This window comes from Ambystoma mexicanum, chromosome 5p, assembly GCF_040938575.1.
Source record: "Ambystoma mexicanum isolate Mex_15411 chromosome 5p, UKY_AmexF1_1, whole genome shotgun sequence".
NCBI lineage: Eukaryota > Metazoa > Chordata > Amphibia > Caudata > Ambystomatidae > Ambystoma > Ambystoma mexicanum.
The window spans coordinates 1,212,292,976-1,212,319,574 of NC_090930.1; the positions used below are offsets into that span (position 1 = coordinate 1,212,292,976).

Consider the following 26,599-nt stretch of genomic DNA (forward strand, 5'->3'; position numbering starts at 1 on the left):
TCTGAAGCCAGAGCATGCCCATAACCATGGGGTAATGTGCTGCCTTTATGATATCAAAACATAGCTTTTCTTGATGGTTGTTTATTGAGAGCAATAATTCCGTGGTTTGGTGAGTAATGGGTCCTGAAGACAATGGTTTCCCGTCATTCCCTTCGACATCTTGGATTATTTCTTTGGGATCTCGAGGAATATTGTGCCTTAAGGCCCATTCGTTGTCTAGGAATATTCCCATGGCACCGCAATCCACTAGAGCCAGGAAGGGATATGTTTCCTTATTGGTGGAAGACAAGAATGTTTGCAGAACCACCAGGGTATTTTGTCGAGGACAGTTCAAGGAAGGAGCAGAAGCGGAGCAAGCATCTTTCTCCCGAAGCTGTGCTCCGCTCAAGATCGAGAGCTTGCGTTTCCTGAACGCCTGGGTGGAGCTATAGGACAATTTCTTACAAGATGTTTGTCAGAATCACAATACATGCAGAGTCCAGCATTGATCCTACAAATCCTTTCTTGTGGAGAAATCGGACCTGGCAGAGAGCCCAATTGCATTGGTTCTGGATCAGGAGAGTGTGGAGTGGGTGTTTCCTTGATGCTAGGGTAATCCACGGAAGCCTTCGGGGGTACAGTTCTTGTCTTTCTTTTCTCTCCCTTTCTCTCCTGGATTCAGAAGTCAATTTGTAGAGACACATCTATCAAAGCCTGGAAGGAACTTGGACAGGCTACTCTTGCTAGCTCGTCCTTGATTTCGTCATTCAGCCCTCTCCGAAACAGGGTAAACTTGCCTCCTGAGACTAATCGGCCTCTTTAGCCAATTGTTTGGAGCGTGGCACATAAGAAAGCATGTCTTGATTTCCTTGTTGGAACTCAAGGAGCTTTTCCTGAGCACTGGAAACTTGTTCTGGCCGATCAAACATGGTTTTGAAGGCCTCCACGAATCCATTATAATTGTCCAGGAGTGTGTCTCCTGAGTTCACCAAGGGAGTTGCCCAGGCTAAGGCATTGCCAGAAAGATGTGAGATTATAAATCCCACCTTGGCCCTGGGCGTAGAAAAATAGTAGGGTTTTACATGTGAAATGTATCAGGCAAGAATCGAGAAAGGCACGCAGCGCTTTGGAGGAACCATCGTATTTGTCCACTATGCCCCCTACCGGGGCACTTTCCTGGAATGCCGAATTCCTGGACAACACAAGTTGTTTTAGTGCTGCGTTTTAAGCCTTGAGGTTTTGAACCTCTGTTGATAATTCTTGCATTCCTCTCATGAGGTCCTGGACTGCAGCCTCCATGTTAAATTCAGTATCAGGTTTCTGGCGTCTGAAACTGTCACACTCAGCCCCTTGTCTCACCTGTTTGTCTTTGGTTGATTTCTTCTTCAGAGATCTTTCTTTGTTCCTGGACACCCGGGACTTGCACAGGTAAGGGTGAATATCCTCTGGGTCCAGTGTGGGGACCACGACCAGCCTCGGGAAGCAGGTAAGAGTTCAATATCCAGGAAGGAAGGGATGTGGGTAGCCGGAGTCAGGGAAGGGACAGAGCCAGGAAGAACTCGCAGAACTCACTGAGTGCATGGGGGTAAGCCGCGAGCACGGAAGCACTGAACAAGGGTCCGGGATGGAAGAGGAAAGAACGGCCCTCAGGCGAGAGTGAAAAGGGCAGCACTTAGAGCACTGGAAGGAAGGAACCAATAACTATCGGAAAAAGGGGGACTGACGGGAGGAAGAAAGTAACAAGCACGCTTGCCGAGAACTCGGAAGAATAGCGTTGAGACACGCAGAGCCGCGGGGGCTTGCCTGTTTTCTAGAAGGCATCGCGTCATGCGTAAACGCTAGAGTGCAGTGTTTCCGTAACGTTGGCCATGTTGGGAGTATAGAAGATCCGACTTTGCGGTGTGCTATGGACCTTGCAGTCGAAAAGGGATGGAAACGGCGAATCATGACACCTGTGGCTACAGCCTTCAGCCGTGTCCACTGTATATTATATACACTAAGCAGCCACTATTCATAGGCTTTAGCGCAAAACTAGCCAGTGCCCACGGCTTTTGGCTGTCCCCACTGTATATTCTAACATATGAATGGGCCTCTAGCCATGTCCTTTGACCATGAGCAATTTGTACATCTATTGGCCATACCCACTGCACATTTTACAATACTAACATGCCATTAGGTATGACCTTTGGACGTGCCCACTGTATATTACATACAATAACCAGCCACTACCCATGGCCTTCCACATAATACTAGCCAGTGGCCACAGCCTTTGGCCATGCTGACTGTATATTCTAACATAATAATGGGCACTAGCTATGGCCTTTAGCCATGGCCACTGACTACAGCTTTCAACCTTGCCCATAGTATTTTTTAACACAGTGACAGGCCAATAGGCATGGCTTTTAACCATGCAGATTGGTATTTTACAACACTAAATGACCACTAGCTATGGTGTTTGGTGATGACAAGTGACCACAGACTTCGTCATGGCTAAATCCACAGCTTAAATTGTTATTAAGATAATCAAAGTTTCTATGAGCTAATTTATTAATGATATGTCTAATGCCATTATTGATTAAATCTGTTATATACAATGTAATTAGTGATGTCACCAGTGATGCAATTTGTGATGCCACCAGTGTTCTCATACATCCTGTAATTAGTGATATCATTGATGTAATCTGTGATGTCATCATTGTGGTCATAGGCTGCACAATAGGGGGCGTGAAATTAAAGTGGGTTTAGCTGAATTTCAGGGGTTTTGTTACGTTAAGTTCTCACCTTGCAAATAAAGGTTTTTCTTGAATTTCAAAGGTTTTGTTACAATGTACAACTCACCTTATCGTCCCTGCCACTAAAGTTTTTTCCTTGAATTTCAAGGGTTTTGTTATTCCATAGATTTATTCTTCACATGAACAGTGGCCACAGCCAACAGCCGTGCCCACTGTATATTTTAGAACATTACCAGACCAGTGGCCATGGCCTGTCCATTTTGAAACACTACCACACCAGTAGCCATGGGCTTTGGGAATTCCTGTTTTTTTTTATACATATTTTATATATATATATATATATAACAATGGATTGTTCTAGTTTGATAAAGAGAAAGTCATTAAAGTGTTAGAGTAACTTTTCAGAAATACTACACTCAGTGGGGGTCATTCCGAGGTTGGAAGTAAGGGCTATTCCGACCTGACACCCCGCTATTAGCGGCACCCTTAATACCGGTGCCTCTAATAGCAGCATGGGCGCGGGCACGCGGCCCATCATACTGGCAATACCGGCATGCCGCTAATGGGAGGAAATCACAAGTCAGGCCGACAAGCAAATACCGGCATCATGAAGGCACTAATAGAGCATACCGTCATGCTGGTAATAACAGCATCTCGAACCAACCGTAAAATGCTATGTGCAGTGTTCCCAACTGCCACAGATGCACACAATCAGCACAGGTGGAGGCAATGGAGTCTGGGCCAGTACAAAAGGAGCACACCCACACACCACACCCCTTCCGACACCAAGATGATTCCAATAGTAGTAGCAATACTGGAGCTGGAGGACATGCTTGCATTGCAACACCAGCAACAACAACAACAGCAACAGCAGGCACCACAGAGGAGATGCAGGAGGAGAAGGAGGGTGAGACAGGCCCAGCATGCTCCACCAGTGCTGCCAGCGGCACCACACAGGTAGCCTCCAATTCCTCGCATCAGATCCAGTCCTTTCAACCTAACCCCAGAGCAGATCCACACCCTGTACCGTCTGGAACGGTACACCATCACCACCATCGTGGACATGATACATAACAACATTGTCAGCCTCATTGAAATACGCACCGCCATCCCCCCTCTACTGAAGGTGGTGTTGGTGCTCCACTTCCCTGCCACAGGCACCTAACAGCACACAGTAGGGCACATGCATGGCATATCACAACCCTTATTGTCTTGCATTCTGAACCAAGTGCTAGATGCCCTCCTCAAGCACACAAAGGACTACACATCCCTACCATGGACTCCCCAGGAGATTCTTGATACCAAAGTTGGCTTCCATGCACTGGCAGGCATGCCCAAATGTATAGGGGCCCTCTACTGCACCCACGTGGAGTTGTTGGTCCTGCATGCCATGGAGGTGCTGTACTGCAACCGCAAGCAATACCACTCCATCAATGTGCAGATGGTATGTGATGCCAGCAAGATCATAACACAGTTGTGCCCGATATCCCGGATAAAATCATGACTCTATGGTCCTGCAAAACTGCACGCTACCACGCTACATGGAGCAACATGTTGGACGACGTGCCTGGCTGCTTGGTAAGTTGCATGACAGGCATATGGCACTGATTTGGGGGGAGAGATGCACACACCACCATGGCGTCAACGTTGATGTCACAGCATGATGTGCACATCACTAAACACTGTGCCCCGTAGCATCCAAATCCCATAGGACAGAAGGAAGGTCAACACCTATCACAACATGACAAACAGTAAACCCCCACACATCCCACTAAACGTGCACCACTCATCAGCGGACCTCACCTTCCGTAACACCATCCAGCAACATCCAGTGAATATGCACTATGTTGCTGTCTCCAGCAAATCACCACACAGGACAAGCATCCATGGAAGTGCATTGAACCAAACCACCAAGGGAATCCTCTGTCTGTCACAGGGCCGCCACAACCACAGGAATGCAGCATGTCAGCATGACAAAAATCAGCGCTGAATGCCTAACATTGCAGAGTCTACTGCCAACGCTCCAAGTCAGCAATTCCTACAGAAGACAAATTAGACACGAACACAGCTGTATGCGTACACGATGCATGTGCAACAAGATGGCAGTGCACACCGTGCATCATCTTGAAGATGCAACCCACACCATTAGTCCATGGCACAGGACACAATGAGGGCCTGAAAATAGCATACATACAGCCGGGGACATGTGCATGTGACCAACGATAACCTGCAGGCATGTGTGACTAGTACAGCTGTCCATCATGATTCCACTGACATGTACCTTTTCTTGCCTCCCATTCAGGTGACGGTGGCTAACCCTGTCAGAAACCCACAGAACAGGCACGAGGAGCACTACAATCGTTCCCACACCTGTACCCGTGTGGTCATTGTGCATACCTTTGGCCTGTTGAAGGCACAATTTCGCTGCCTCATTCTGGTCGGGTGGGGCACTCCTCTACAGGAATGAGAAGGTGGCAAAGATCATCATGGCATGTGTAATGCCGCACTATATGTGTATCCGACAGAACGTGCCCCTGCCCCCTGACATTGAACTGCTACCACCTGGTGATGATGAAGGGGATGAAGAAGATGTGGCTGCACATCATTGCGGTGCCGATGCACAGGAGGGACGTGATGTGCATCAGTCAGTGATATGGTATGTGATGCCAGCAAGATCATAACACAGTTGTGCCCGATATCCCGGATAAAATCATGACTCTATGGTCCTGCAAAACTGCACGCTACCACGCTACATGCAGAGGGTGACATGATAGTTTGACAGAGGGCACAGGGTGTGGGAGTACATGTACACTATGCACTGTATATGAATAAATGACACATGCGCAATGATGAATGTCCACTCAAGATTTTTTTTTTTCACACAACGGGTGTATTGAAATTAACAATGAAGAAGAAAGTGCACCAACCCGCACCACCCTCACCCCCTTCCCCTCCCCCCAAAACTCCCCAACACACCCTCACCCCCCTCTGCCTCCTCCCCAATACTCCCAAACACACCCTCACCCCCCTTCCACTCCCCCCAAAACTCCCAAACACACCCCCCCATACCCCTAAACTCCCCCACACATGTCCAAACAAGTATCCATTGCCATCATCAGGCTTGTCAGTCTACTTCCTGCTACTATCTGCACCTGGTGGCAGCATGTCCAGGCGGCGCAGGGTGCATGCCGACCTACACAGTGGGCTGGTCTGGGTTGAGCTGGAGGAGGATGGTGTGGCCGCCTGCTCCATCTGGTGTGTTGGACGTTCAGCCTCCATAGCATCAGCGATGCGGCCGAGGACCTGCCACAGGGCAGATACCTCCTCGCACAGTCTATTAGTATTGTCTGCAAAGATCTTGCCCAGGGAGGCGGTGTTGTCAGCAATTATTTTGCCCAGAGAGGCGGTGTTTTCACGCCACTCAAGCCTTGATTGGGCATTGTCATCCAGAAATTGACGCATAAGGGCAATCAGCTCCTCATGCCGCTGTGGCCCCGCCAGTGCATCTGTGGAGGTCATGTTTGGCTTCAATGGGCTCCACTATTTGACTCATGGCCCCTTGATTATACTCCCCACCAGACTGCTCCAGGGTGGTGGCTTGGTCAGACTCCAAAGATGTTATCTGGGGCGATGGTAGTGGACTTGGTGTGCAGGGCAGTTCGGAGGATTCGTCCTCCATGGGCACCCACACCTCTTCCTGTGCCTCCTCCTCAGCCAGGGGTGCTGTGGCTGCCACCTCCCGACCGAACTGGACTCTGAGTGTGGAGCCTCAGTTGTGTCCTGTGGCAGTGTGGCAGGGGTTGGGGCTTCTGTTTCGACGGCCCTTGGCGGCACGGGTGCCGTGGCATCTTGAGGTGGTTTCCTTGGTGGTGCATGGCGGGCCTTGGGTTGGCCCTTTGAGGTCGAAGGCCTGTTGGCCTCATCCCGGGCCCTCTTCCTGGGTGTGGTTGGCGATGGGGGTGAGTCCTGCTCCTCGCTATCATAGTCTGAGCCTGTGGGGGTCGAAGAGAGGGACGGCATGAGTGATGGTTTGATAGGCATCATGCATACATTTGTTTAATTGATCATCTACACAATAGAGGGCAATAGGCATTTGAGTTTGGATGATCACATTGCTTGCTACATGGGTGGGTAATACAGGCATACGTCGGGGTCACTCATGTTGGGGCAGACGTATGGTATGTGACATGCATATTTGTTGTGCCTGCATGCAGTGTGATTTATGCCATTTACATCTTTGTGTGGTTTGTGCTAGGTACGGCATTGCCTTGGTGCAGGCAACTACATGTGTCTGTGCTGCGTCCGACAACTTTGCTGGGAATGTGTGTGTATTGGCCCATGCCTTGCCTCTTTGGACAGACATATTGGTGGACTTTCATCAGACTCTGCATTACAGTGTTTTCTTAGGACATTCACCTCCATCCGCCAATGTCGTGGCGCCACACTCCATGTCTCCGACCCCTTCTATGGCCTTCATGCCGATCAGGCCCGCACAGATGTCCTCCCACCGGGACAGCTTAATGGGAGAGCTTGCTCCCCCCACTAGTTGACATGGCCTGTTGGGTGAGAGGATATTGCGGATCCGCAGGCGCAAGTCGTCCCACCTCTTCCTGCAGTCCTTTATTGTGCGGGGTGTTACCGACCGCGCTTACTTTTTGCGCCACCAGTGCCCAGATATCCTTCTTACGGATTATGGCCTCCCTCTTGAGGCTCTGGGCAAAAACAACATCTGCATGTTCTTCCAGGGTCTCCGCTAGCATGGTCAGCTCATCTTCATTGAAGCGCTCCTTGCACTGGCGGGAGGCGCCCGTCTTCACAGCCTTGGGCATTGTGGTATTGTAGTGATTGAGATTTCACAAACAGCAGTATCCTACAGGTCCTGGCTGCTGAGGATAGCAATGGATTGTGTTTTTAAAGATGGCCGCCGTGCTCCTTCCTGTTCCTTTGCGATGACGCTACTTCCGGTTCTGCTTATTTACGGTGACCGTTATTAGTGGTGGCCACTAATGCCTCATTGGTTAATGACGGTAGTGCAATCTGCGCTTTACATGATGCCACTAAGGGCCTTTTTCTGGACTTTTACGGCATGGCGGTATTGCCTTTACCGGCATGGCGCAAAGCTCGTGCCCGCGAAGTCGTAATAGCCCTCAATTAGTGGGCTCTTGACTACACGGACATGGTATTTGCTCCATGGACAGTTACTTACCTCCAAAGTCGGAATGACCCCCAGTAGGTCTTAACATTCTACTTTACACAAGTACCTATGACACATATATCTACATATGTACATTTTTAAAAAGCTATTTCATAGCTGTGGCTATAAATTACATATATCCGCATCAACAATTCAACCAATGACAGCATGGGAAGCATAAACGCGTCTACGTCCACGCCATATGACGAAATCCTTGCATGTCGAAATTGACCATTCAGAATGCACGCTGCATCTATGTGGATACACATCACATATATCCATGCCAACAATTCAACCAATGACAGCGCGGGAAGTATAAACGCGTCTGTACCCAAGCCGTATGACAAAATCCATGTGTGTAAAATTAACCAATTAGAACGCATGCTGCGACTACGCGGATACACATCATATATAACTGCGTCAACAATTCAACAAATTGCAGCTATAAGGAAGGCATGGTATCAAACAGTAAGACAGACACAAGTGATCACAGTTCAAGGGTGTTTATTGAACAACTCAGTTTGAAAAACGCCTATCTAATTCTAAATCTAAATATGGGATCAAGCTACACCACCAAATAATAATAACGCATTCCTAGTGGTGTCTTGTCAAAATAAAAGGGCCTATACTAATAAACCTATTGCCAATCCTTACTTCTAAATACAAATAGTGTGGGAGACAAGGTTATGCAAAAGATAAGTGTTCAAGAAATAATATGTCATGATATTTAAGCCGTTGACTTTCCTTCCCCACGTTTTCAGCACTGGACAAGGCGGCACACTCGAGCTTAGCACACTCTCTGGCTTCTCTAGCACGAGGATGCAGTTCCAGAATTCAACATCAGGGCCTTCTGTGCCAAAGTCTGTTTGTCATTCAAAGTCTCTTATTTCAGAGGGCCTGATGCAACACGACAACACATAAAAGTTCCTTTCTTACTCAGGGTTTTCACTTATACAACTTCTTGGGTGATTTACTGTTCACCACAGGTGCCCCTCCACCGAGTTCAGACCCATTTTCACACAAAATCTTGAATTGGTCTCCCTCAGCCGGGCTCAGACAAGTTTGATGTATTTTTCCAAACTTTCTCTATTTCATCAAAATTGAAGACTTTTAACTGTGCGTGGAATTTTGCTTGACCCATCGCATGATCACTTCAATTCACATTTACTCATTCACTTTCAAATTATCTCCCTCTGCAAGGCTCGGATCAAATGTATCTACTTTTGTCACTCCTCAGCTGGATACCTTACAGAGACCTTCGATTGAGCACCCACATGGTGCCGGACACTCTGTCAAAGGTATTGTACTTTGCTTTAAAGTTCAATCACTCATCAGCAGTTCACTTCAATTGCGTCTCTTATCACAAGTGCTTTAACAATGTTCGCTCCAGCACTCGCCATGCAATGTTGCTGTTTGCAACCTTGGAGTCAACACAGAACGGTCTTGTATCGGTCTCCCCAACTCACCGGCTATGTTGCATTCACTGAAGAGGCTTTGTTCTTGGAGCCAAGGACGGTACAACAGTGGCTGTTGATTCTCCCCGCCTTGATTATTGATGCGGGAGGGCCCTAGGTATAACAGACACACAGTGCAGGATTCTTCAGCTTGTTTCCTGGTCTTGCGCTTTCTCTTGAGGTTTTGGGAAAGTAACGGTTCCTTGTGGAAAAGGTCAAGGGAATTTCCCTGCTTGCAATCTCATTCGGTTTTGCCGTATTTCCTCTATTACTCAGCTGGCGTCTTGAAACTGCTGTTTCCTTGTGTGCTTTGCCTCGCTCAGAGTGTGGTCTCGTGCTCTGCTTTTTATCCTTGTGGGGAAGTGTAATGGAAGTCAGGTGTGATTGTCGATAATTGCCTGACATCGCCTGACCATAGTATTGGGCATGTCAGGTACACTACTCGGGTATTAGTCTGTTGTTCCTTAGAGCAGGCTGTCCTTGAGAAAGTGTTTGTGTTGTAATAGGGGGCAGAGTTCCTAAATATCATACCAGGTAGGGGTAAAGCTGTTACAGGGAAGGGGATACGCATCTCATCATCTGGTGTCCCACTCCCTGAAGACCCCTCACCCAGATGATCCTCCCACACTGCCCCCCCACCCCCTAGGAACTGGATCCAAAAGCGATGGCCATATCCTAGCCACCTGATGATAGATCCCCAGGGACTAGTGGGTCAGACACCTTCTGGTTTCTCACACAGCGCAGGAAGCTTAAATGTGTCTACGCCCATGCTGCATGACGAAATCCACGCATGTGAAATTGACCAATCAGATCCTGCGCTGTGGGTATGTGGATGCTTATTACATATATCCGTGTCAACAATTCAACCAATGATAGTGTGGGAATTGTAAGTGCATCTACGTTCACGCTGTATGATGAAATTTGCACGTGTGAAATTGACCAATCAAAACATGCGCTGCGGCTCCGTGGGCACACGTGACAAATATCTGCCTCAACAATTCAGCCAATCACAGCAAGGGTTGCATAGATGCAGCTATGCCCCAGCAGTATGATGAAATCTGCCCATGCAAAATTAACTAATTTAGAAAACCTGAGATTCTGTAAATGCGGATATTCACCACACCCAAAGCAAATCACTCAATATGTGTCATTGCTTCCAGTCCTTGCTAGTCAACAGGTTTCCTCAGTAACTGCAAGTACTTTTGGCTTCACAGTCCTTACTTCTACATTCTTTTTATCCACTTTGTACCAGACCTGCTTTTCCATTGAATTGTTATTTGTTCTGTTTCACTATTCTTTGTTTTAATTTCTTTTTTCTTTGAACTTCTTTTTTTTAGCATTGTCCTTTCTGATTTGACATTTTTGTTGTTTTATATTTTCCTCCCCTGTCAGAATTTTAACAGCATGTCTGACCCAACTGGCAGCAGTGATGATGATTTAGTCTGGGTTCTGAATCCCTCCCCACCATATAAAAGGGCTACAGCAATGAAGACTAGATCAGAAAGTTCGAGGTACTTTTGTGTAAAGGCACACTGTTGCAGAAAAGAAGCTGAGGATATGCAGTGCACTTTGTGCTAGAAGAAGCTATGACGAGTGGCCTTCAAATGTGCCATCAGAAAGCTTGAGGACATCCGTGTTTATCAATCATCCAGTACGAGTACACTGGGATGATGTTGAAGATGCGTACAGGAAGGCCCATCATCATCACAAGATCAGGATGCATGGATCTCGTTCATTAAAATGGCGAGTAACTGCACCTCCCCCATCTGCACTGCATCGACCATCAGAACACCTCCATCCAATATTGAAAATACATCTTCACCTTCTGACACCTCACATGCACCTTCTGCCGTTCTACTGGCACCCAATTTATCTGCCATGAAAATCATGTGCACTATTTACTATGAATGGATTGCCATGGGAGATGCCACAGTAGAGGATTGGCAAAAGAGCATCTCTCAACATCAGATTAATTGCTGTCCTTAGCTTTTATTTTTAAAGTGGCAATTTTGTCCCACTTTTTTTTAGAAAAAAGCTAAATAATAAAAAATACCCCCAAAAATATGTGTTCCTTTTTGTTGGAATTCCCTTTGTTACATGTTTTATCCTAATGTTTTACCTTCCCTGTTCCAACCCCCTCTTTCATCCCCCGACACGGCCCTATTAAGGACCACCCTTTAAGTTATAAAAATACATGAAATGAAACACAGACTTCAAAAATACATTACAACCTCTTTTTAATCTATTTTATGCAGTTTGATTTACTGAAATGTATTTTTTAAAATGTTCCCTGGTAGCTGCGGCTTTACTGCACGTGAATGGCGTTCATGTAGCCACGGATACGACTTCCAGTCCTTGCTGCTATTATATGGAGAGACTATGGGGGCTGAGCGCATGTGTAAAAAATTGGATACAATATGTGCACACAGAGACACTAGCAATGGCCACAATAATATGCCCACAGTGATTATGTCATAATTTGCACTTCGCTGGTGTAAAAACAAATATATATATATAATTAGTTACAGAAAATACTTTATGAAATTCAATTAGTTACAGTTGTGCATATATTTTAATATTTTTGACCCTCATAAGTAGTACATTGTATGCCCTATCTTTTATACAATATTTGTGCCTAGTACACTATTGTTTTCTTCACATATAATAATCATTGGGTTATTGGGAAAAAAATCCAAGGTGGATTAAAAAAAAACATACAGCATCTAAATAATAAGGTAAATCTCCTGGGATTTTTGGGGGATAATGTTGACAATGCATACAGGAAGGCCTATCAACATCACAAGATCTGGATGCATGGATCTCGTTCATTACATCAGCGAGTATCTGCACCTCCTCCATCACCACCTGAACCCACCATCGCATCACCTCCAACCAACAGCAGAGTCACAACTTCTCCTAGTGGCATCTCAAATCCACCACTGCCAATCCACTGGCACCCATTGTTTCATGTCTGACAGAAGTGGTTTGAAGCCGATGTACTTTCAGTTCCAAATCCATCCCTGCCGCAGGGGAGGCCTACAGGAATGAAAACTTGTCCAGATAGGGATAGACTTGATAGGGGTATAAAGGGTGTATATGATATAACGATAAGCTAACAGACAGTAGAGCTACAATAAAAGTACAAAAAGTGCCACGATAATGAATGAATGGGGATACTCAGGGTTAGATACACTTGGTGAGGATAAACAGGGAGGAGAATGGAGGGTGTTTGCAGTAGAGAGAATGGAGTAATTTGAGTAAACATACTCAAGGGGGTTTTAAAACAGTAATTTATCGATTGACACAAAACAGTCAAACAGGAAGAAACACTACCCGTGGCCAAAGTAATAAATCCACAGCGATCATGTTTGAATTTGCACTGCAACAAAGTTACCCTTCAACTGTTCCATCACAGAGCACATCTATCCTTATCAATCACCTACTACAGCAGTTCCACTAGAATAATGTTAAAAATGCATACAAGAAGGTTGGTTAGAAAACAGTTCTGTGTTTATTTTTTGAACGTCGCTTGTTGCGCGTAATTTCTGAATCAGAGTTAATTATTGCGCGTGTAATTACTAACAAGGCGCGCGTTAACCTGCAGTAGACACTCGTGTGTTTGTTTGTTGATTACAGAATTCAATACTTCAACTACAAACTAAATAAGCCTATCAGCATCAGAGCATAGGCTACAGGTACAATAAGGAGAGTGGTAGCAATTTAGTAAAATGAGTAAGAGTGGAAAGATTAGTAATATATATTTATATATAATTGTCTCCTAGATTTCACAGGCACTGAGGCATATAATCCAGCTCCAGAGAACATCAGTGCCAGCCAGTTAAGATCTGTCTTTTGTTATTTTCTCCTCCATTTCCCCTTTCCCCTTGGGTTTGCCAGCTTGGTAGTTTTATCTGTTGAAAGACTGTTAGGCAGGCAGATTTAGGGGGTCTGGTGGGCCAGCATCACTCCTGCAGGAAGATTCAAGACTGGACCTGACAGTATGCCGACTTGGATCTGACGTGTCGCTACTGCAGAACAATTAACAAGACTTTAAAACACTTGACAATGTCGTGCCATGTGTTTGAACAACAAAGAACAAATATTTTTGGCCCAATAACTAGCAAACATCAAGCATTGTCTGTCGATGATTGGTGGAGAGCCCTGTTCGACGGATCGAACAGATCTGTGCTATATGCTCTAGTCGTCTTCCTCCGTGTCCTAGAAGAGGGCTTGTACGCTGAGAAAGCAAATCTAAAGCCCAGTTAAAGAGTGGACTCGAATCTCTATTTCTTTGCACGACGAATGTGAAATGTTATTTCTGTATATTAGAGAAGGATGTTGATTAGATCATGAAGAGTTGGAGAATAGGGAAATGTATCCTTTTGTCCAATTTGGTGTTCTGTTTTTAAAGGTTTGTATAAACCAATAAAAAAAATAAAATTAAAAAATAAACCCTTTACCATTGAAAAAAAATGCATTCAATGATTTTTTTCGATGCTTTGTTTCTATGGTAAGGCATTCGATGCTTTAGCATTCGATGCAAAGACTAGATGCCTTTAAAACAAGCATTTGGTAAGAAACCTTGCTTAATGCGACAATTTAACAGGCTTACATTTAATATTAAAATATGCTAATTGGCTCCAAATTAGGTAATTATTATAATGAGGCAATATACTCTCCAGTATAATTAGTACATATAAACATCACTCAAAAAATGACATTTTCTTACAGGTTCAGTAGCTAAAGAGCACCTTTGGTGCTTGACATCCTATTGGCAGCTGCCCACCATAGAAGCAATAAAGGCCCAATCAGAAAGTAAATGCAGAGAATCCCACCTTCTTTGATCAGGTAATGTTCTTCCATTGTTCAAGGTAACAAGTGAGGTGACAGTGTTTTTTTACTGTCATCCTACAATGGACAACTACATGCACTAGCTAAAAGAAAATTATCCAACAGAGCAGGCAATATGGAAGGAAGATGCACAACACAAGCAGCCAGAAGAAAGTACACAAATAAAATAGTTACTTGGATGGATGTGCAAGAAATTACACTGGGTACCATAATTGCCCCACCTCACCGACAACTGTAGTCGCCTGGAGGTACTTTACGGTGGAGGCGCATGAAAGTTTAGGACAAATACAAGCAAATAAACCTTCACCCTCAGAAAACTGGCAAAAGGGAAATTGCTGCATATATTTGCTGTTGATTTAAAAACGTATTTTTTAAGCAGTATGTTAGTGAAAGTTAAAAAAGTACATCAAGAATTAACTACCACTTAATCTGACTAGGTAGAAAAAAGTGGCAATATATGCTATCTAATGTCAGTGGTTGAAATAGCTGACACACACTACACTGCAAACAAACCTTTAAATATGTAAATATTTACGGACACTTCCACATCAACAACACTCACCGCATGTTTACAGTGTGAGTTCTGAAATCAAAATGAGAAAAGTTCACAAAATGATGGCTTTTATACTTTCAAAAATCAATACCACAAAAAGAGGACTACATAATATGAAAACTACTAAAATGGCTGGCACATTTTCACTGCAACCTGTCATAGACAAGTACAGAGGTAACAAAAGCCAATTACAAACACCGAAACACACAGAAATCTATTTTCTTTTACCCACCATCTTTGACAGCCTTGGCTATTCAAACTTGGTTATAAAGAACGCCTTGTAGCCACGGATAGACGCACATTTTTTACTAACTCAAAAACAAACCTTGCCAACCTTTAAAAGGTCAAATAAAACAACAGTAAACCCGAGGACATACAATAAGAAACACAAGTAAAATTGTATGGTCCAACATCCACATAATATAATTATTGCACAGAAATGTTATGGCTCAAATCACATGGCTATAAATATAGCCTCATGTAGAACACCAGCCAATGAACTAACAAAACACATAAACGCGCTCATCCTTGTATCGTATATACATGGGTTGAGAAAACGCCCCTTGGTGTTGCTAGGCTTGTATCCGTGGCTATTCTGAAAAATGGTGAAAAAAATCTATATTTTTCTGCACTCCAAAATCCTCACCAAGTGCATCTAATATCTCTACCAGCTCTCTCCACTACCCCAATGTCTTCCGCACCTCCCCTGCCCTTCCTCCCCATATAACACTCATTGTTTCGGTGACACAGTTTAACTCAAAATGTCATGTAGCCGCAACTAACACACAGCATGCCATTGACTTGTATACCCACAGAAAACCAGGGTGCCAACATAGCCATGGGTACATGCGCCGTGTAGTGACAGGTGCTGCTGTAGTCACGGATATACACCTCTGTCATTGCTGAGATTACCCGTGCCTCGAACATCAACCCCTGATTGGCTGAGGAGCAACCACAGTTATGGGTTACTGTTTTATAAAAATATATATATAGCATTTACGTATGTAATCAGTACTCCTTGGAAGTTACATTTTTATATATATAGTCTGCAACAGATTAGGGGAGTACGGTGCAGAACCATGAATACATTCTATGGCAATAGGATGAATATGAATAGGGTTCAACAGAGTGCAGATAACCTGCATAGAAATATACAAGAGGTAGATATAATAGATGCAGTGTTCGTAGACTGTAAACAAGCTGAGTGAATAGAAGTGCTCAGACTTATGTTAAATGAAAGGATTTCATATTATGTATGGACACTTAATACAAGGTCATAAAAAAGGCATAATTTCCATTCTTCTGTATAAAAAAAACACACTTACTGAATGGTTAAGAGTCCCAATTGTTTCACGTGACACTGGTTATGGCCAGACCCCGCTCAAAATACCTGTAAAAATATCTTTTAAAAAATGAATTAAAAAGCAAATAGCCGCGGGTTCTGAACTACACATAGCTTTGCCTATCGGTAGTCCATCGTAACTGTGGTTATCAGGAAAAGATCATGCAAACAAAATGCCTCCCTGCCCCCCCATCCCCTCACCAAGTATTCCTCTGCTCACTGCCTGCTCCCCATACAACATTGATGGCTTCCTCACCTCCCATGCCCTCTCCCACCCCCTAACAGACGCTGGCCCTCATTACAAGTCATGCGGTGGACCATGGTGCTATTAGCACCATGGTCCATGCCGGATTCCGCCATGGTGGATGGCGGAATTACCGCCCATTCCAAGGTGAGTGGGGCGGTAATTCCCCATTCACCATTTGCCCTTCCCCATTCCCATTTTTGCCCCATAGGGCATAATGGGGATGGGGAAGGCGCTAATTACGGCACCATAAATTACGGTGCCGTAACTAGCACCAAGGTCGCTTAGCGCCTTGGACTTTAACGCCTGCAAAAAGCAGGCGTTAAAGTGTGAATCAGGCGTTAAGGGTTAACGACGGCGCCGTTAAACCCTTAACGCCTGACTTGTAATGAGGGCCGCTGTCTTTATAGCACAGTTTGATTTCAAATGTCGGCTATTCGCGGCTACAACCTAGGCTACAGAAAGCTTTGTATTGCAGTCTAGTCCCTAGACACCCTCCAACACCCACATTTCACATGGTGTCATCTAGCCACCCCCTCCACCTCTAGCCCAATGCCATTTGCAGGTATTTTGACCTCCAAATGATTTTTTCCTGGTTTTCAGTTTCCGATAGCCTCGGCTATAGCCACGGATATCTCTCGCAGTGAGAAAAAAAAGATGGTGGCTATTTCAATTCTAATAAACCCCAGGTTTGGCAATTTACCTGAGATATAGCTATCTGTTTTGGAGAAGGGTACTCCCCTTCTCTGGCAAATATTTAAAAAACTACTGCACGAATGACTGCAAACCACAAAAAGGTCTCCAGTAAATGTTTTTTGGCCAAGTCATTTCGGACCTTGTCCAAATCCATCCAGCGGTTTGGGCTGTGCAGTCTGACAAAAATTGACCTTTATTGGCAATGGGAAAATGGATGGGAGGTAGGTTGCAACTTTGATTTTCCTTTTTGTAATCTTAATAACATTTTAAATGTTTAATGAATCGTTATGAAACTTTGCAGTCTGGAGGGGCCTACATATACCTAATTAATTTCAAAACGTCATCCAAATACATCCCACAAAAGAAACTTTATTAACAATAGGATTCTCGAGGTTCCTATGGGAGCCGACTCACCTTAACTATAGGGCAGCGATTGCCGGCCTATAATACGTATGTGGAGTTATATGTGTATATTTGAATACCGGTAAGACGGATGTTAAGTAGGGAAAGGTATAAAGGGGGGTTAAATTGAGTGGCAATGTTATGAAGGTTTAAAGGTTAAGTACTGGTAGGATGCTTAGTATAAGTAAGGACTTAAATAGGGAAAAACGGGGTGGAGGAGAAGTACCCTGCCGCGAGGTAGTGGGATAGGGTAGCGGCCTGCCTGATGCTGCCGAGTGAGATGAGACAACCCACAGAGGCCATCCTCTGGCCTCACACTGGATGTGGGTGGTACCTGAGTTTAGGTAAGCGGGTCTGTTGCATCAGGCTCACCCTAAGGATCCACCAGATCTCTCCAAGGAACGGTGGGCTGACGTGGCAGGTCCCCATTCAGTTGGTGCTCACGTCAGGAGAATTTGAGGATATTGATTAGGGGAAAGAGTTAAGGTATAAGTGTTTTTTTACAAATAAAGAGGGGTCTTTGTTGGGATCCCTATAAGATTCACTCTGGTGCCTGTGCCCATTAGTGATCTAAGAACTCAGGGTGTAGCCCATCTCCTATTAACAGCAATTTTATTTAGCAGGTGCAGCGCCCCTTGGTACGCAGCAGGCTGGGGATGGGGGAGTGGAATCCATAGGAACTGTCCCTGCTCTGGGGACATGTACACCCTTGCATGGACCAAGGCCAGGAAACAGGGGCTAGATGTGCTCCTAAAAGGGGTGTGAAGGTGAACGAGTAGTGACCCAAACAACACAGTCCAAAATAAAGGGGATGTCCAATCGAGGTTCTATAAAAATATATATATACTTTAATTAAACATACCATCTGCAAATATATCTAATAGAAAACACTGTACTAAAACCCACTCCAAAGGAAGAACAGAGAAGATTTAACAGACTGAAGAAAGTAGTACTTTGAGCCTGGTTCAAGGGGTGGTAGGTAAAATACTGGCCACAAAAAGCATATGTTGTTGGTGAAACCAGGAGCAATCATGACCCATGCAGTCTCTAGCGCCCAAGTGGAGTGGAGTCGTAGTTCTGGGTTAACAGTACCTGGATTCAGTTCTTGGTGGGTTTGACAGAGTTAGACACGCTGTTGAACGTTGATGCAACCGGGTTAAGCTCAGTTCAGGCATGTTGGATCATGTGGGCCCAAGCAGCAAGCATGAATCAAGTAGGGAACAGAACAGGCACTGCAGAGTGGGCTGCTGATCGAGCAGGGCACAAGTACACTAATGCTTTTGGCATGGAGTTGACGAAAAGGGGAAATCTGATTAGCAGATTACCCTTTTGGAGATGGAATTACCTGCATCATTTTATGTATTCATACAAATCAAAAAAGCCATGGCTTGGCACCCTTGCCAGATGGCAATTCTTTACATTGTGAGAGGAAGACGGGCCAAGGGAGTAGTGGACAGGCCCTGGTGTATGAAAAAGGGCCATTAAAGATCCCCATTTACATATTGGACTGACGTGATGTGTGCATGGACTGTCAGTAAAGGTACTCGCAGCATATATTATGCAATGTTAGCTTCCTCAGCCATTAGTCTTAATCTTCTTGAAAAGTGTCTTTGCTTATTTTGTTCTTCTCTCATCTATCTATGCAGCGCGAGGAAATACAACTGCCTGTGGAGAGTTTAACTTTCTTGCGGATCCAGAAGCAGCCTACATTGTTCTGAAGGACTTTCATTGCCCCACCTTCATTGCCACTTGGGAGCATGTATGCCGTAGCAAACTATCCTGGGTACGTTTTAGGGAGTTAGGTAAAGTAAATAATATAAAAGTAGTGTTATTTGTGCATTGTGCGCCCATCTCGGTCAGCAATTATATTTTGAACACACTTGCTATGGTTTTGAATGTCTCACGCTCAATGCTTTCAAATTATCAGCTAACTCTTATAGATCTATCTAAAAGTAGAATATTGCTATAATGTATGACATCCTGCCTTATACGTATGAAAGCCTATAAATAATTGCCTTATTACAAAATATTAGTTACAACAATGTTCACCTTTACTGAGAAAATGACATTGTTACTGTAACTGGAATAACCTATTACAGTCGAGTGGTGACACCACAGTGCTGGCGCTTGGACCAGCATGGAGCAGATTTCCAGCTGGACTTTTTTTTATTTTCAAGAGTTATTGTAACTTAAGATCAGGATTTATTTTTATTTATTTCTGTTTGTGTGGAGTGTGGCACAACTGTATTGCATTGTATATAGTATTTATAGAGTGTGCAGTGACTGTAGGGTGAGAGAGTCTGAGAGAGTTAGAGCTAAAACAAGTGAGTTTTTAGAGACTTCCAGAATAAGAACAACTCTTGAGGTTTACAAAGATCAAGAGGTAGAGCATTCCAGAGCTAAGGGGCGAGAACCAAGAAGGATCTCCCTCCAGCTCTGGCACAGAAAAATCTAGGAACGCATAACAAAAAAGTGTTTGTTGAACGCAATGGGCGATTGGGAATGTGGGGCTGCATCTTGGAATACAGAAATTCAGCCCCAACATTATGAATAGCCCAGTGAACCATAGAGAGAACCTTGAACTTAACTCGGTTTCTGATGGGAAGCCAGTGCAGTTGAAGCAGGAGTTCTCGAGAGTGAGCAAATCTAGAAGCTCCAAGGGCAAGACATGCTGCAGCGTTCTGGAGGATTTGAAGGCGTTGGAGTTACCTCTCAGGTTGCTCAGGATAAATCGCATTGCAATAATCTAATGAGCTCATGATTGGGACTGTAACAATTTTGTATTTAAGAACAGTTTAGAGGAGAGGAAGAACTGTTTTTAGGACCTTAAGATTTATAAAGCCCATCTGGCAAACTGCCAAAACTTGGGCTTCCCGAGAGCCAGTGGTCATACGTTTAATCCCAAGACTCTTAACCACAGGAGAGGGCTCAGGACACCAACCGAGAGAAGAAGGGCAGAAGTCACAAGTCCATAACTGACCCTCAACGTTGGAACCAAATAACAGAACTTCTGTTTTTATCATCAGTTAAACATCAACCAATTGTTAGCCATCCAATCTCCGACTGCAACAAGGCAGTTTTTCAGTTTTTTAGGGGGATCGGAGAAAGGCATGTCTAGGCAAAACAAGATCTGAGTATTGTCAGCATAGGAGAAGAAGTGAACTCCATGGCTGGCGATAAGTTTAGCTAGTGCCTGCATATAGAGATTAAAGATTAAGGGGGACAAAGCAGAGCCTAGGGGGACTCCACAGTTCAGCACAATGGACGAAGAAGTAAACAGGGGAAGAGAAACTGTTTGGACTGATTCTGACAAAAAGAGGAGAACCATTTTAGCGGAGTGCCTGAAATTCCTGCCTCATGAAGGCAGTGAAGCAACTTCTGATGGCCGACCGCATCAAAGGCCGCAGAGAGGTCAAGGAGAATCAAAGCTCCCACCTCTCCATGGTCCTGAAGTAAGGCAATGTCGTCCATGAGTGCCACCATCACGGATTCAGTACCCAGGAAAGGATGGAGGAGAGAGTTGGCCTACAAAAACGCAGGCAGTTGGGGAGTCACAATTACTTCCATTAGTTTCATCGGTACTGGGAGAAGGGAAATACGGCGATAGTTTTGCGCTACTGCAGTAGCAAGGCAGGACTTTTTTAGTAAATGAGAGATCACTGCATGCTAAAGAGGGGTGGGAATGTGACCAGTAGTAAAGGAATAGTCAAGTGCAGTAGTGAAAAGAGAAAGAGAGTTATTAGAGGCCTCTTGAAGCGTGCCAAGCGGTATCGGGTCCATGGGGGAGGCTGAACTGAGCTTTCCTAAAGCAGAAGAGACCAAACTATCTGTCACTGCATTGAAAAGGAAGGAACTAGGCTAGGATTCCTCCAGAGCAGCATGGACCACAAGGAGATCGGTCAGTGTTTGTCTTCTTACACTGACAAGGGCAATGATCACAATGGGCCTGGGTTGATTGAGTTGCTAAAGGAACTTTTGCCAGAGTAGTTAGTTCTCTAGTCACTCGAAACAGCTCTCGTGCAGAACAGGAGGCAGTAAGAATGTGATTAGCATAAAAATCAGCCTTGGCTTTATTAATAGCGATGTGATAGAGCTTGCAACCCTGCAGATAAGCAGACTGTGCCGCAGAATCAGGATTGGAGCGTCAACTTCGTTCTGCCCTACGGCATTGTTGCTTCAATGATTTAAGTCTAGGGGAATACCAAGAAGCAGACAGGTGGCCTGACTAAGAGATTGAGTAAGGGGAGCAAGACTATCAGCCATTACTTGAATGGCATCAATCAGGGCGTTACATGGGTCTTTAAGATCATCAGTTATTCCCATACCAGTAACGGTGGTAAGAGAACTAGAAATGGCTTCAGAGGAGACCTGGCCCAGTGGCAGCGAAGCTTGAACAGGGCCACCGGTTCCAGTTTAGGTCAAGAAAGATGCAAAGAAAAAGGCAAGAGAAGATGGTCCGACCAGCCCAGGGGGCAGGGCAGGAATACTAAAAGGCCATCAAAGTCGGAAAAGATTAAATCAAGCTGGTTCCCTCCTGTATGAGTAGGGTCGTGATTTCTAAGAATAAAAGTTCAATCCCGTAGTCCAGAAGAACAAGTTACTTACCAACTGGTAACTTTCTTTCGATTGGATGTTCCTCCAATGTATTCCTCATTTTAGATGTATTCCATCCAGCTTTGCTGCACTTCGGAAATTTCTTCGGCATGTCGTCGAGTCGATGGTCCCTCGAAGGCCTCCGTCGAGGGTGATGTCATCATGTATATAAGTAGCACGCGTGGCTTCCGTTGGCCTCAGTTCTGTTTTTCCCCTTTTTATCTTTGATTTTGTACTGTGTAGATTGTGCCGGCAGACAGGTATCAGCCTTGCGAGATTTGAGTTGGCAATAACCCGGAAAAATCTACAGAGAGAGGGGTAGGCTGGGAGGGCAATGAGGAATACGTTGGAGGAACATCCAATTGAAAGAACGTTACCAGTTGGTAAGTAACTTGTTCTTCGAGTGGATTGTGTCCTTCAACGTATTCCTCATCTTAGATAGACTCCCAAAGCAGTATGTATAATTTCTCTGGAGGAGGGGTTAGATTTTTCAATGCCCTTAGATGGCGGAATAAAGCACTGCTTTTCCAAAACTCAGTTCCTTAGGCTGGGAAGCATCCAGGCTATAGAATTTTGAAATGGTGTGTAGTGAAGACCAAGTTGCTGCTTCACAAATGGACCTTATTGGAACACCTCTTTGAAGGGCTGTCGAAGAGGCGATGCCTCTGGTGGAATGAGCTCTTAACCCTTCTGGTGGGTCTTTTTGTGCTAATCTGTAGCATTCTAAAATGCAAAGCACAATCCAGTGTGGAATTGTCTGTTTTGTCACCGATTGACCCAGTTTCCTTCCTGTGTAACCTATAAACAGCTGGTTGTCCACTCTAAGTCTGGAAAGTCTAGAGATGTAAAAGCTTAAATCTCTTTTTGGATCCAACCTGTGTAATCTTTCCTCCTCCTTAGTAGGATGGGGTGGAGGATAAAATGGGGGTAAAACAATTTGCTGACTTAAATGAAAATCAGATACTACTTTCGGTAAAAATGATGGTTTAACCCTCAACACAACTCTGTCCTTATGGAATACAGTATAGGGTGGCCCAGAAGACAGTGCCTGCAATTCGATCACTCTTCTTGCAGATGTTAAAGCAACTAAGAAGGTAGTTTTCCATGTTAGTAATCTTAATGGACACGTGTGCATAGGCTCAAAAGGAGCACACATTAAGAATTTTAGGACTAAATTGAGATCCCAAATCGGTACTTGAAATGGGTGAGGAGGAAACACATTAGTGAGTCCTTTTAAGAATTGTATTATCAAAGGCATTTTGAAGTAGGAGCATTCTTCCGACAAGCGCTTGAAAATGGAAAGCGCTGCAAGGTAACCTTTTATTGTTCCAACATTCAGACCTCTATGTGCTAGGGTCAGAAGAAAAGATAGTACTTCCGGAATAGAACATAGAAAGGGATCGACATTATTTTCTCTGCACCAGTTGCAAAACATTTTCCAATGGCAACGGTATAGAGACTTTGTTGCTGGCCTTCTTGCCGAAAGCAACACCTCCATAACATCATCCGGAAGGTTCCAATCCCTGTATCTCAGCCTTTCAGATACCAAGCATGAAGGTTGAGCTTTTTAACCTCTGGATGGAGAACCTGACCCTCCATTTAAGAGAGAAGGTTCTCTCTCTGAGGAAGACGAACTGGAGGACAGATGGACATGTCTAGAAGGTCCAGGTACCACGTTCTCCTGGCCCAATGTGGGGCAATTAGGATCATGCGGCTCCCGAAGCGTCTCAGCCTCCTGATGACCTGAGGAATGACGGGAATCGGAGGAACCGCATACAATAGTGGGAAATTCCACTCCACCACAAACGCGTCCCCCAGGGCTCCTCTCGGGGGAAATTCCCTTGAGCAATACCTTTCGCACTTTCGGTTGATACCGGTTGCAAATAGGTCTACTTGAGGGGTTCCCCAAAGGGCGAAGATCTCTTGAATGACTTTCTGAGCTAGTTCCCATTCGTGGGACACTGTGCTCTGCCTGCTCAGAGCATCTGCCGTCATATTCTCCTCCCCGGCTAGATGAATTGCCGTTTAGGAGATTCCTTCCTGAATTTCCCAATACCAGAGCTGCATTGCCTCTCTGCACAGAGGTAGTGACCCCACACCTCCTCTTTTGTTTAGATAATGCATGGCAACTGTGTTGTCCGTCATTATCAGGACATTCTTTCCCCTGACAGATGGCAGGAAAGCCTTCAGCGAAAGTCTGATTGCCCTCAGCTCTAAAAGATTGATGTGTAGTTTGGACTCCGATGGAGACCAACGACTGTTGATTGTCAAATCGTTGGCATGAGCTCCCCACCCCATGAGTGATCTCCGGCCATGGTTGCCAAAAAGGTTCTCCTTTTAGGATGTTCTCTGTACAAGTCCACCATAGAAGATCTTGTTGTACCTTGTTCGGAATCTGGAGAAGATCCGTCATTTCACCGGAGAACTGGGACCACTGAGTCTTTAGAGCCCATTGAAGAGATCTCATCCTCAAGCGTGCCTCTGGCACCACGAAGATGCAGGATTCCATGAGGCCGAGCAACCTTAAAAAGTCATAAGCCTGGAGATTTTGGGCATTTTGGAATTTGGAAACCATCAGAAGAATGTCTTGAGCCCTCGACTTGGGAGGCAAGCTCTTTCCCAAGGATATGTCTAATACAGCTCCTATGTACTGAAGCTGTTGGGAAGGTGTCATTTGCGACTTCTTGAAATTTAGGGAGAAGCCCAGTCTGTGGAGGAAGTGGCAGGTGACTTTCAGATGATCCAGTGCTTGCTCGGCAGAACGTGCCCTGATCAACCAATCGTCCAGGTAGGGGTAGACATGAATCCCCCCACTCCTGAGGTGCGCTGCCACCACTACCATTAACTTGGTGAAGACCCTCGGGCGGAGGTCAATCCGAATGGCAGGACTCGAAACTGATAGTGTGAGTCGCCAACTACGAACCTCAGGTATTTTCTGTGCTTGAGATGAATTGGCACATGAAAATAAGCATCCTGGAGGTCCAAAGACACCAACCAGTCCTGAAGTTGAAGGGCCTGAAGGTTCTGAGAAAGGGTAACCATCTTGAACTTATCCTTCTTGAGGAACTTGCTCAAGTTTCTTAAGTCCAAGATGGGTCTCAGTCCTCCGTCCTATTGGGGGATCAAATAATACGGTGATTACCATCCCTTGTTCTTCTCCGCTACAGGTACTGGTTCTATAGCACCTTTCTCGAGCAGGGTTAGAACTTCCTGCTGTAGGAGCGGGTCCGAAAACTTCAAAGGGTGTCTCCCTGGTGGATTGCTTTGAGGTTGCGTTAGAAAAGGAAGGCAGTAGCCTTGGGCTATTATTTCTAGAGCCCAAACATCTGAAGTAATGGCTCGCCATTCTTGCAGATGCTGTGACAGCCTGCCTCCTACAGGTGTTTTGTGATGCAAGTCCTCAAAGTGGTTTTGTGGCAGTTGTTGCAGCCGCTGATGGCAAAGAGGCTGCAGCTGGAGCTGGCTTTGCACGTTTTCCTCTTCCACCAGGAGTGGCCTTTCTCTGGCCCCGTTGACTGGCCCTTCCTCTCGCCTTTCCACATGAGGAGTAGTAACGATAGGACCGTCCCCTCCACGATTTTACTTGCGCACAAAAAGGCTGAGGTTGCCTAATAGCAGCTCCTAAAGATTTGGCAGCTGCTTTTGAGGTCTGCAACCTCTCAGGGCTCTCGTCAGCCTTGTTGCCAAAAAGGTGAGACCCGTCAAAAGGCATGTTCAGAAGGCGGTTCTGTACGTCCGGTGTAAAACCCGACTTCCGTAACCACGCAAATCTGCGCATTACCGTGCTAGTGCCCATGGACCTGATTACACTATCCGCAGTGACCAATCCAGATTGAAGGGATTCCTGCATGGCTTCCTTTCCATCTCTAACGATGGCTAGGAACCCTTCCATTTCTTCCCCTTCTGGTGTGTGCTCCGCCGCCATTACAATGCGCTCTCACAGAGTGTATGAAAATTTTGCCAAGGCACATGTGGAGTTGGCAGATTTTAAAGCCATATTCCCAGCTGAAAATACCTTCCGTGCCCAGCCATCCACATGCTTATCGTCCCTGTCTGGAGGGATAGAAGGGTACGCAAGTTTGTTAGAATCTGTGGCTGCCTGTATGACCAGACTCTCGGGAGTTGGATGTTTGGACAGATAGCCGGGGTCGCTACTGGCCGGGCAGTATTTTGAGGTGAGGGATTTATTTACCGGTGGAATAGAATCCGGAGTTTCCCAATTCTTGGCCACCCTATTTTTCAGGGCTACATGAAAGGGTAGTACCTGGTCTTCGGTGGGACCATGGTCCAATATATCTGTTAAATCATCCTGGATGAATTGGGCTGATGGTCTAGCCCATCCTAAGTAATCTACTACCTTCGTCATTAATTGACGGTATGATGGACTGGCATGCTCTCCTGGTTCTGGTCTGCCAAAGTCATTTTCAGGAGATGTGTCAATGCCACTTGCATTGTGTAATGATTCCACCAAGTCCCTCATTCTGCTTTCTTCTGAAATCAAGCATTCCGGGACATTTGGGGTGCCATATTCTAGCCCAAAAGGTACATTCTCCTCATCA

The 26,599-nt window shown here is 45.2% G+C and overlaps 1 protein-coding gene across 1 annotated transcript in view; it reads left to right on the forward strand.

Annotated features, from left to right (window-relative positions):
* The window catches only part of LOC138481507 (pyrimidine-specific ribonucleoside hydrolase RihA-like), a 295,952-nt gene that overhangs the window by 241,312 nt on the left and 28,041 nt on the right, over positions 1-26,599 (forward strand). Inside the window, exon 5 of the mRNA XM_069613694.1 lies at positions 19,094-19,230. Coding sequence (XP_069469795.1) covers positions 19,094-19,230 — 137 coding nt within the window. The remainder of the gene's footprint in view (positions 1-19,093; positions 19,231-26,599) is intronic.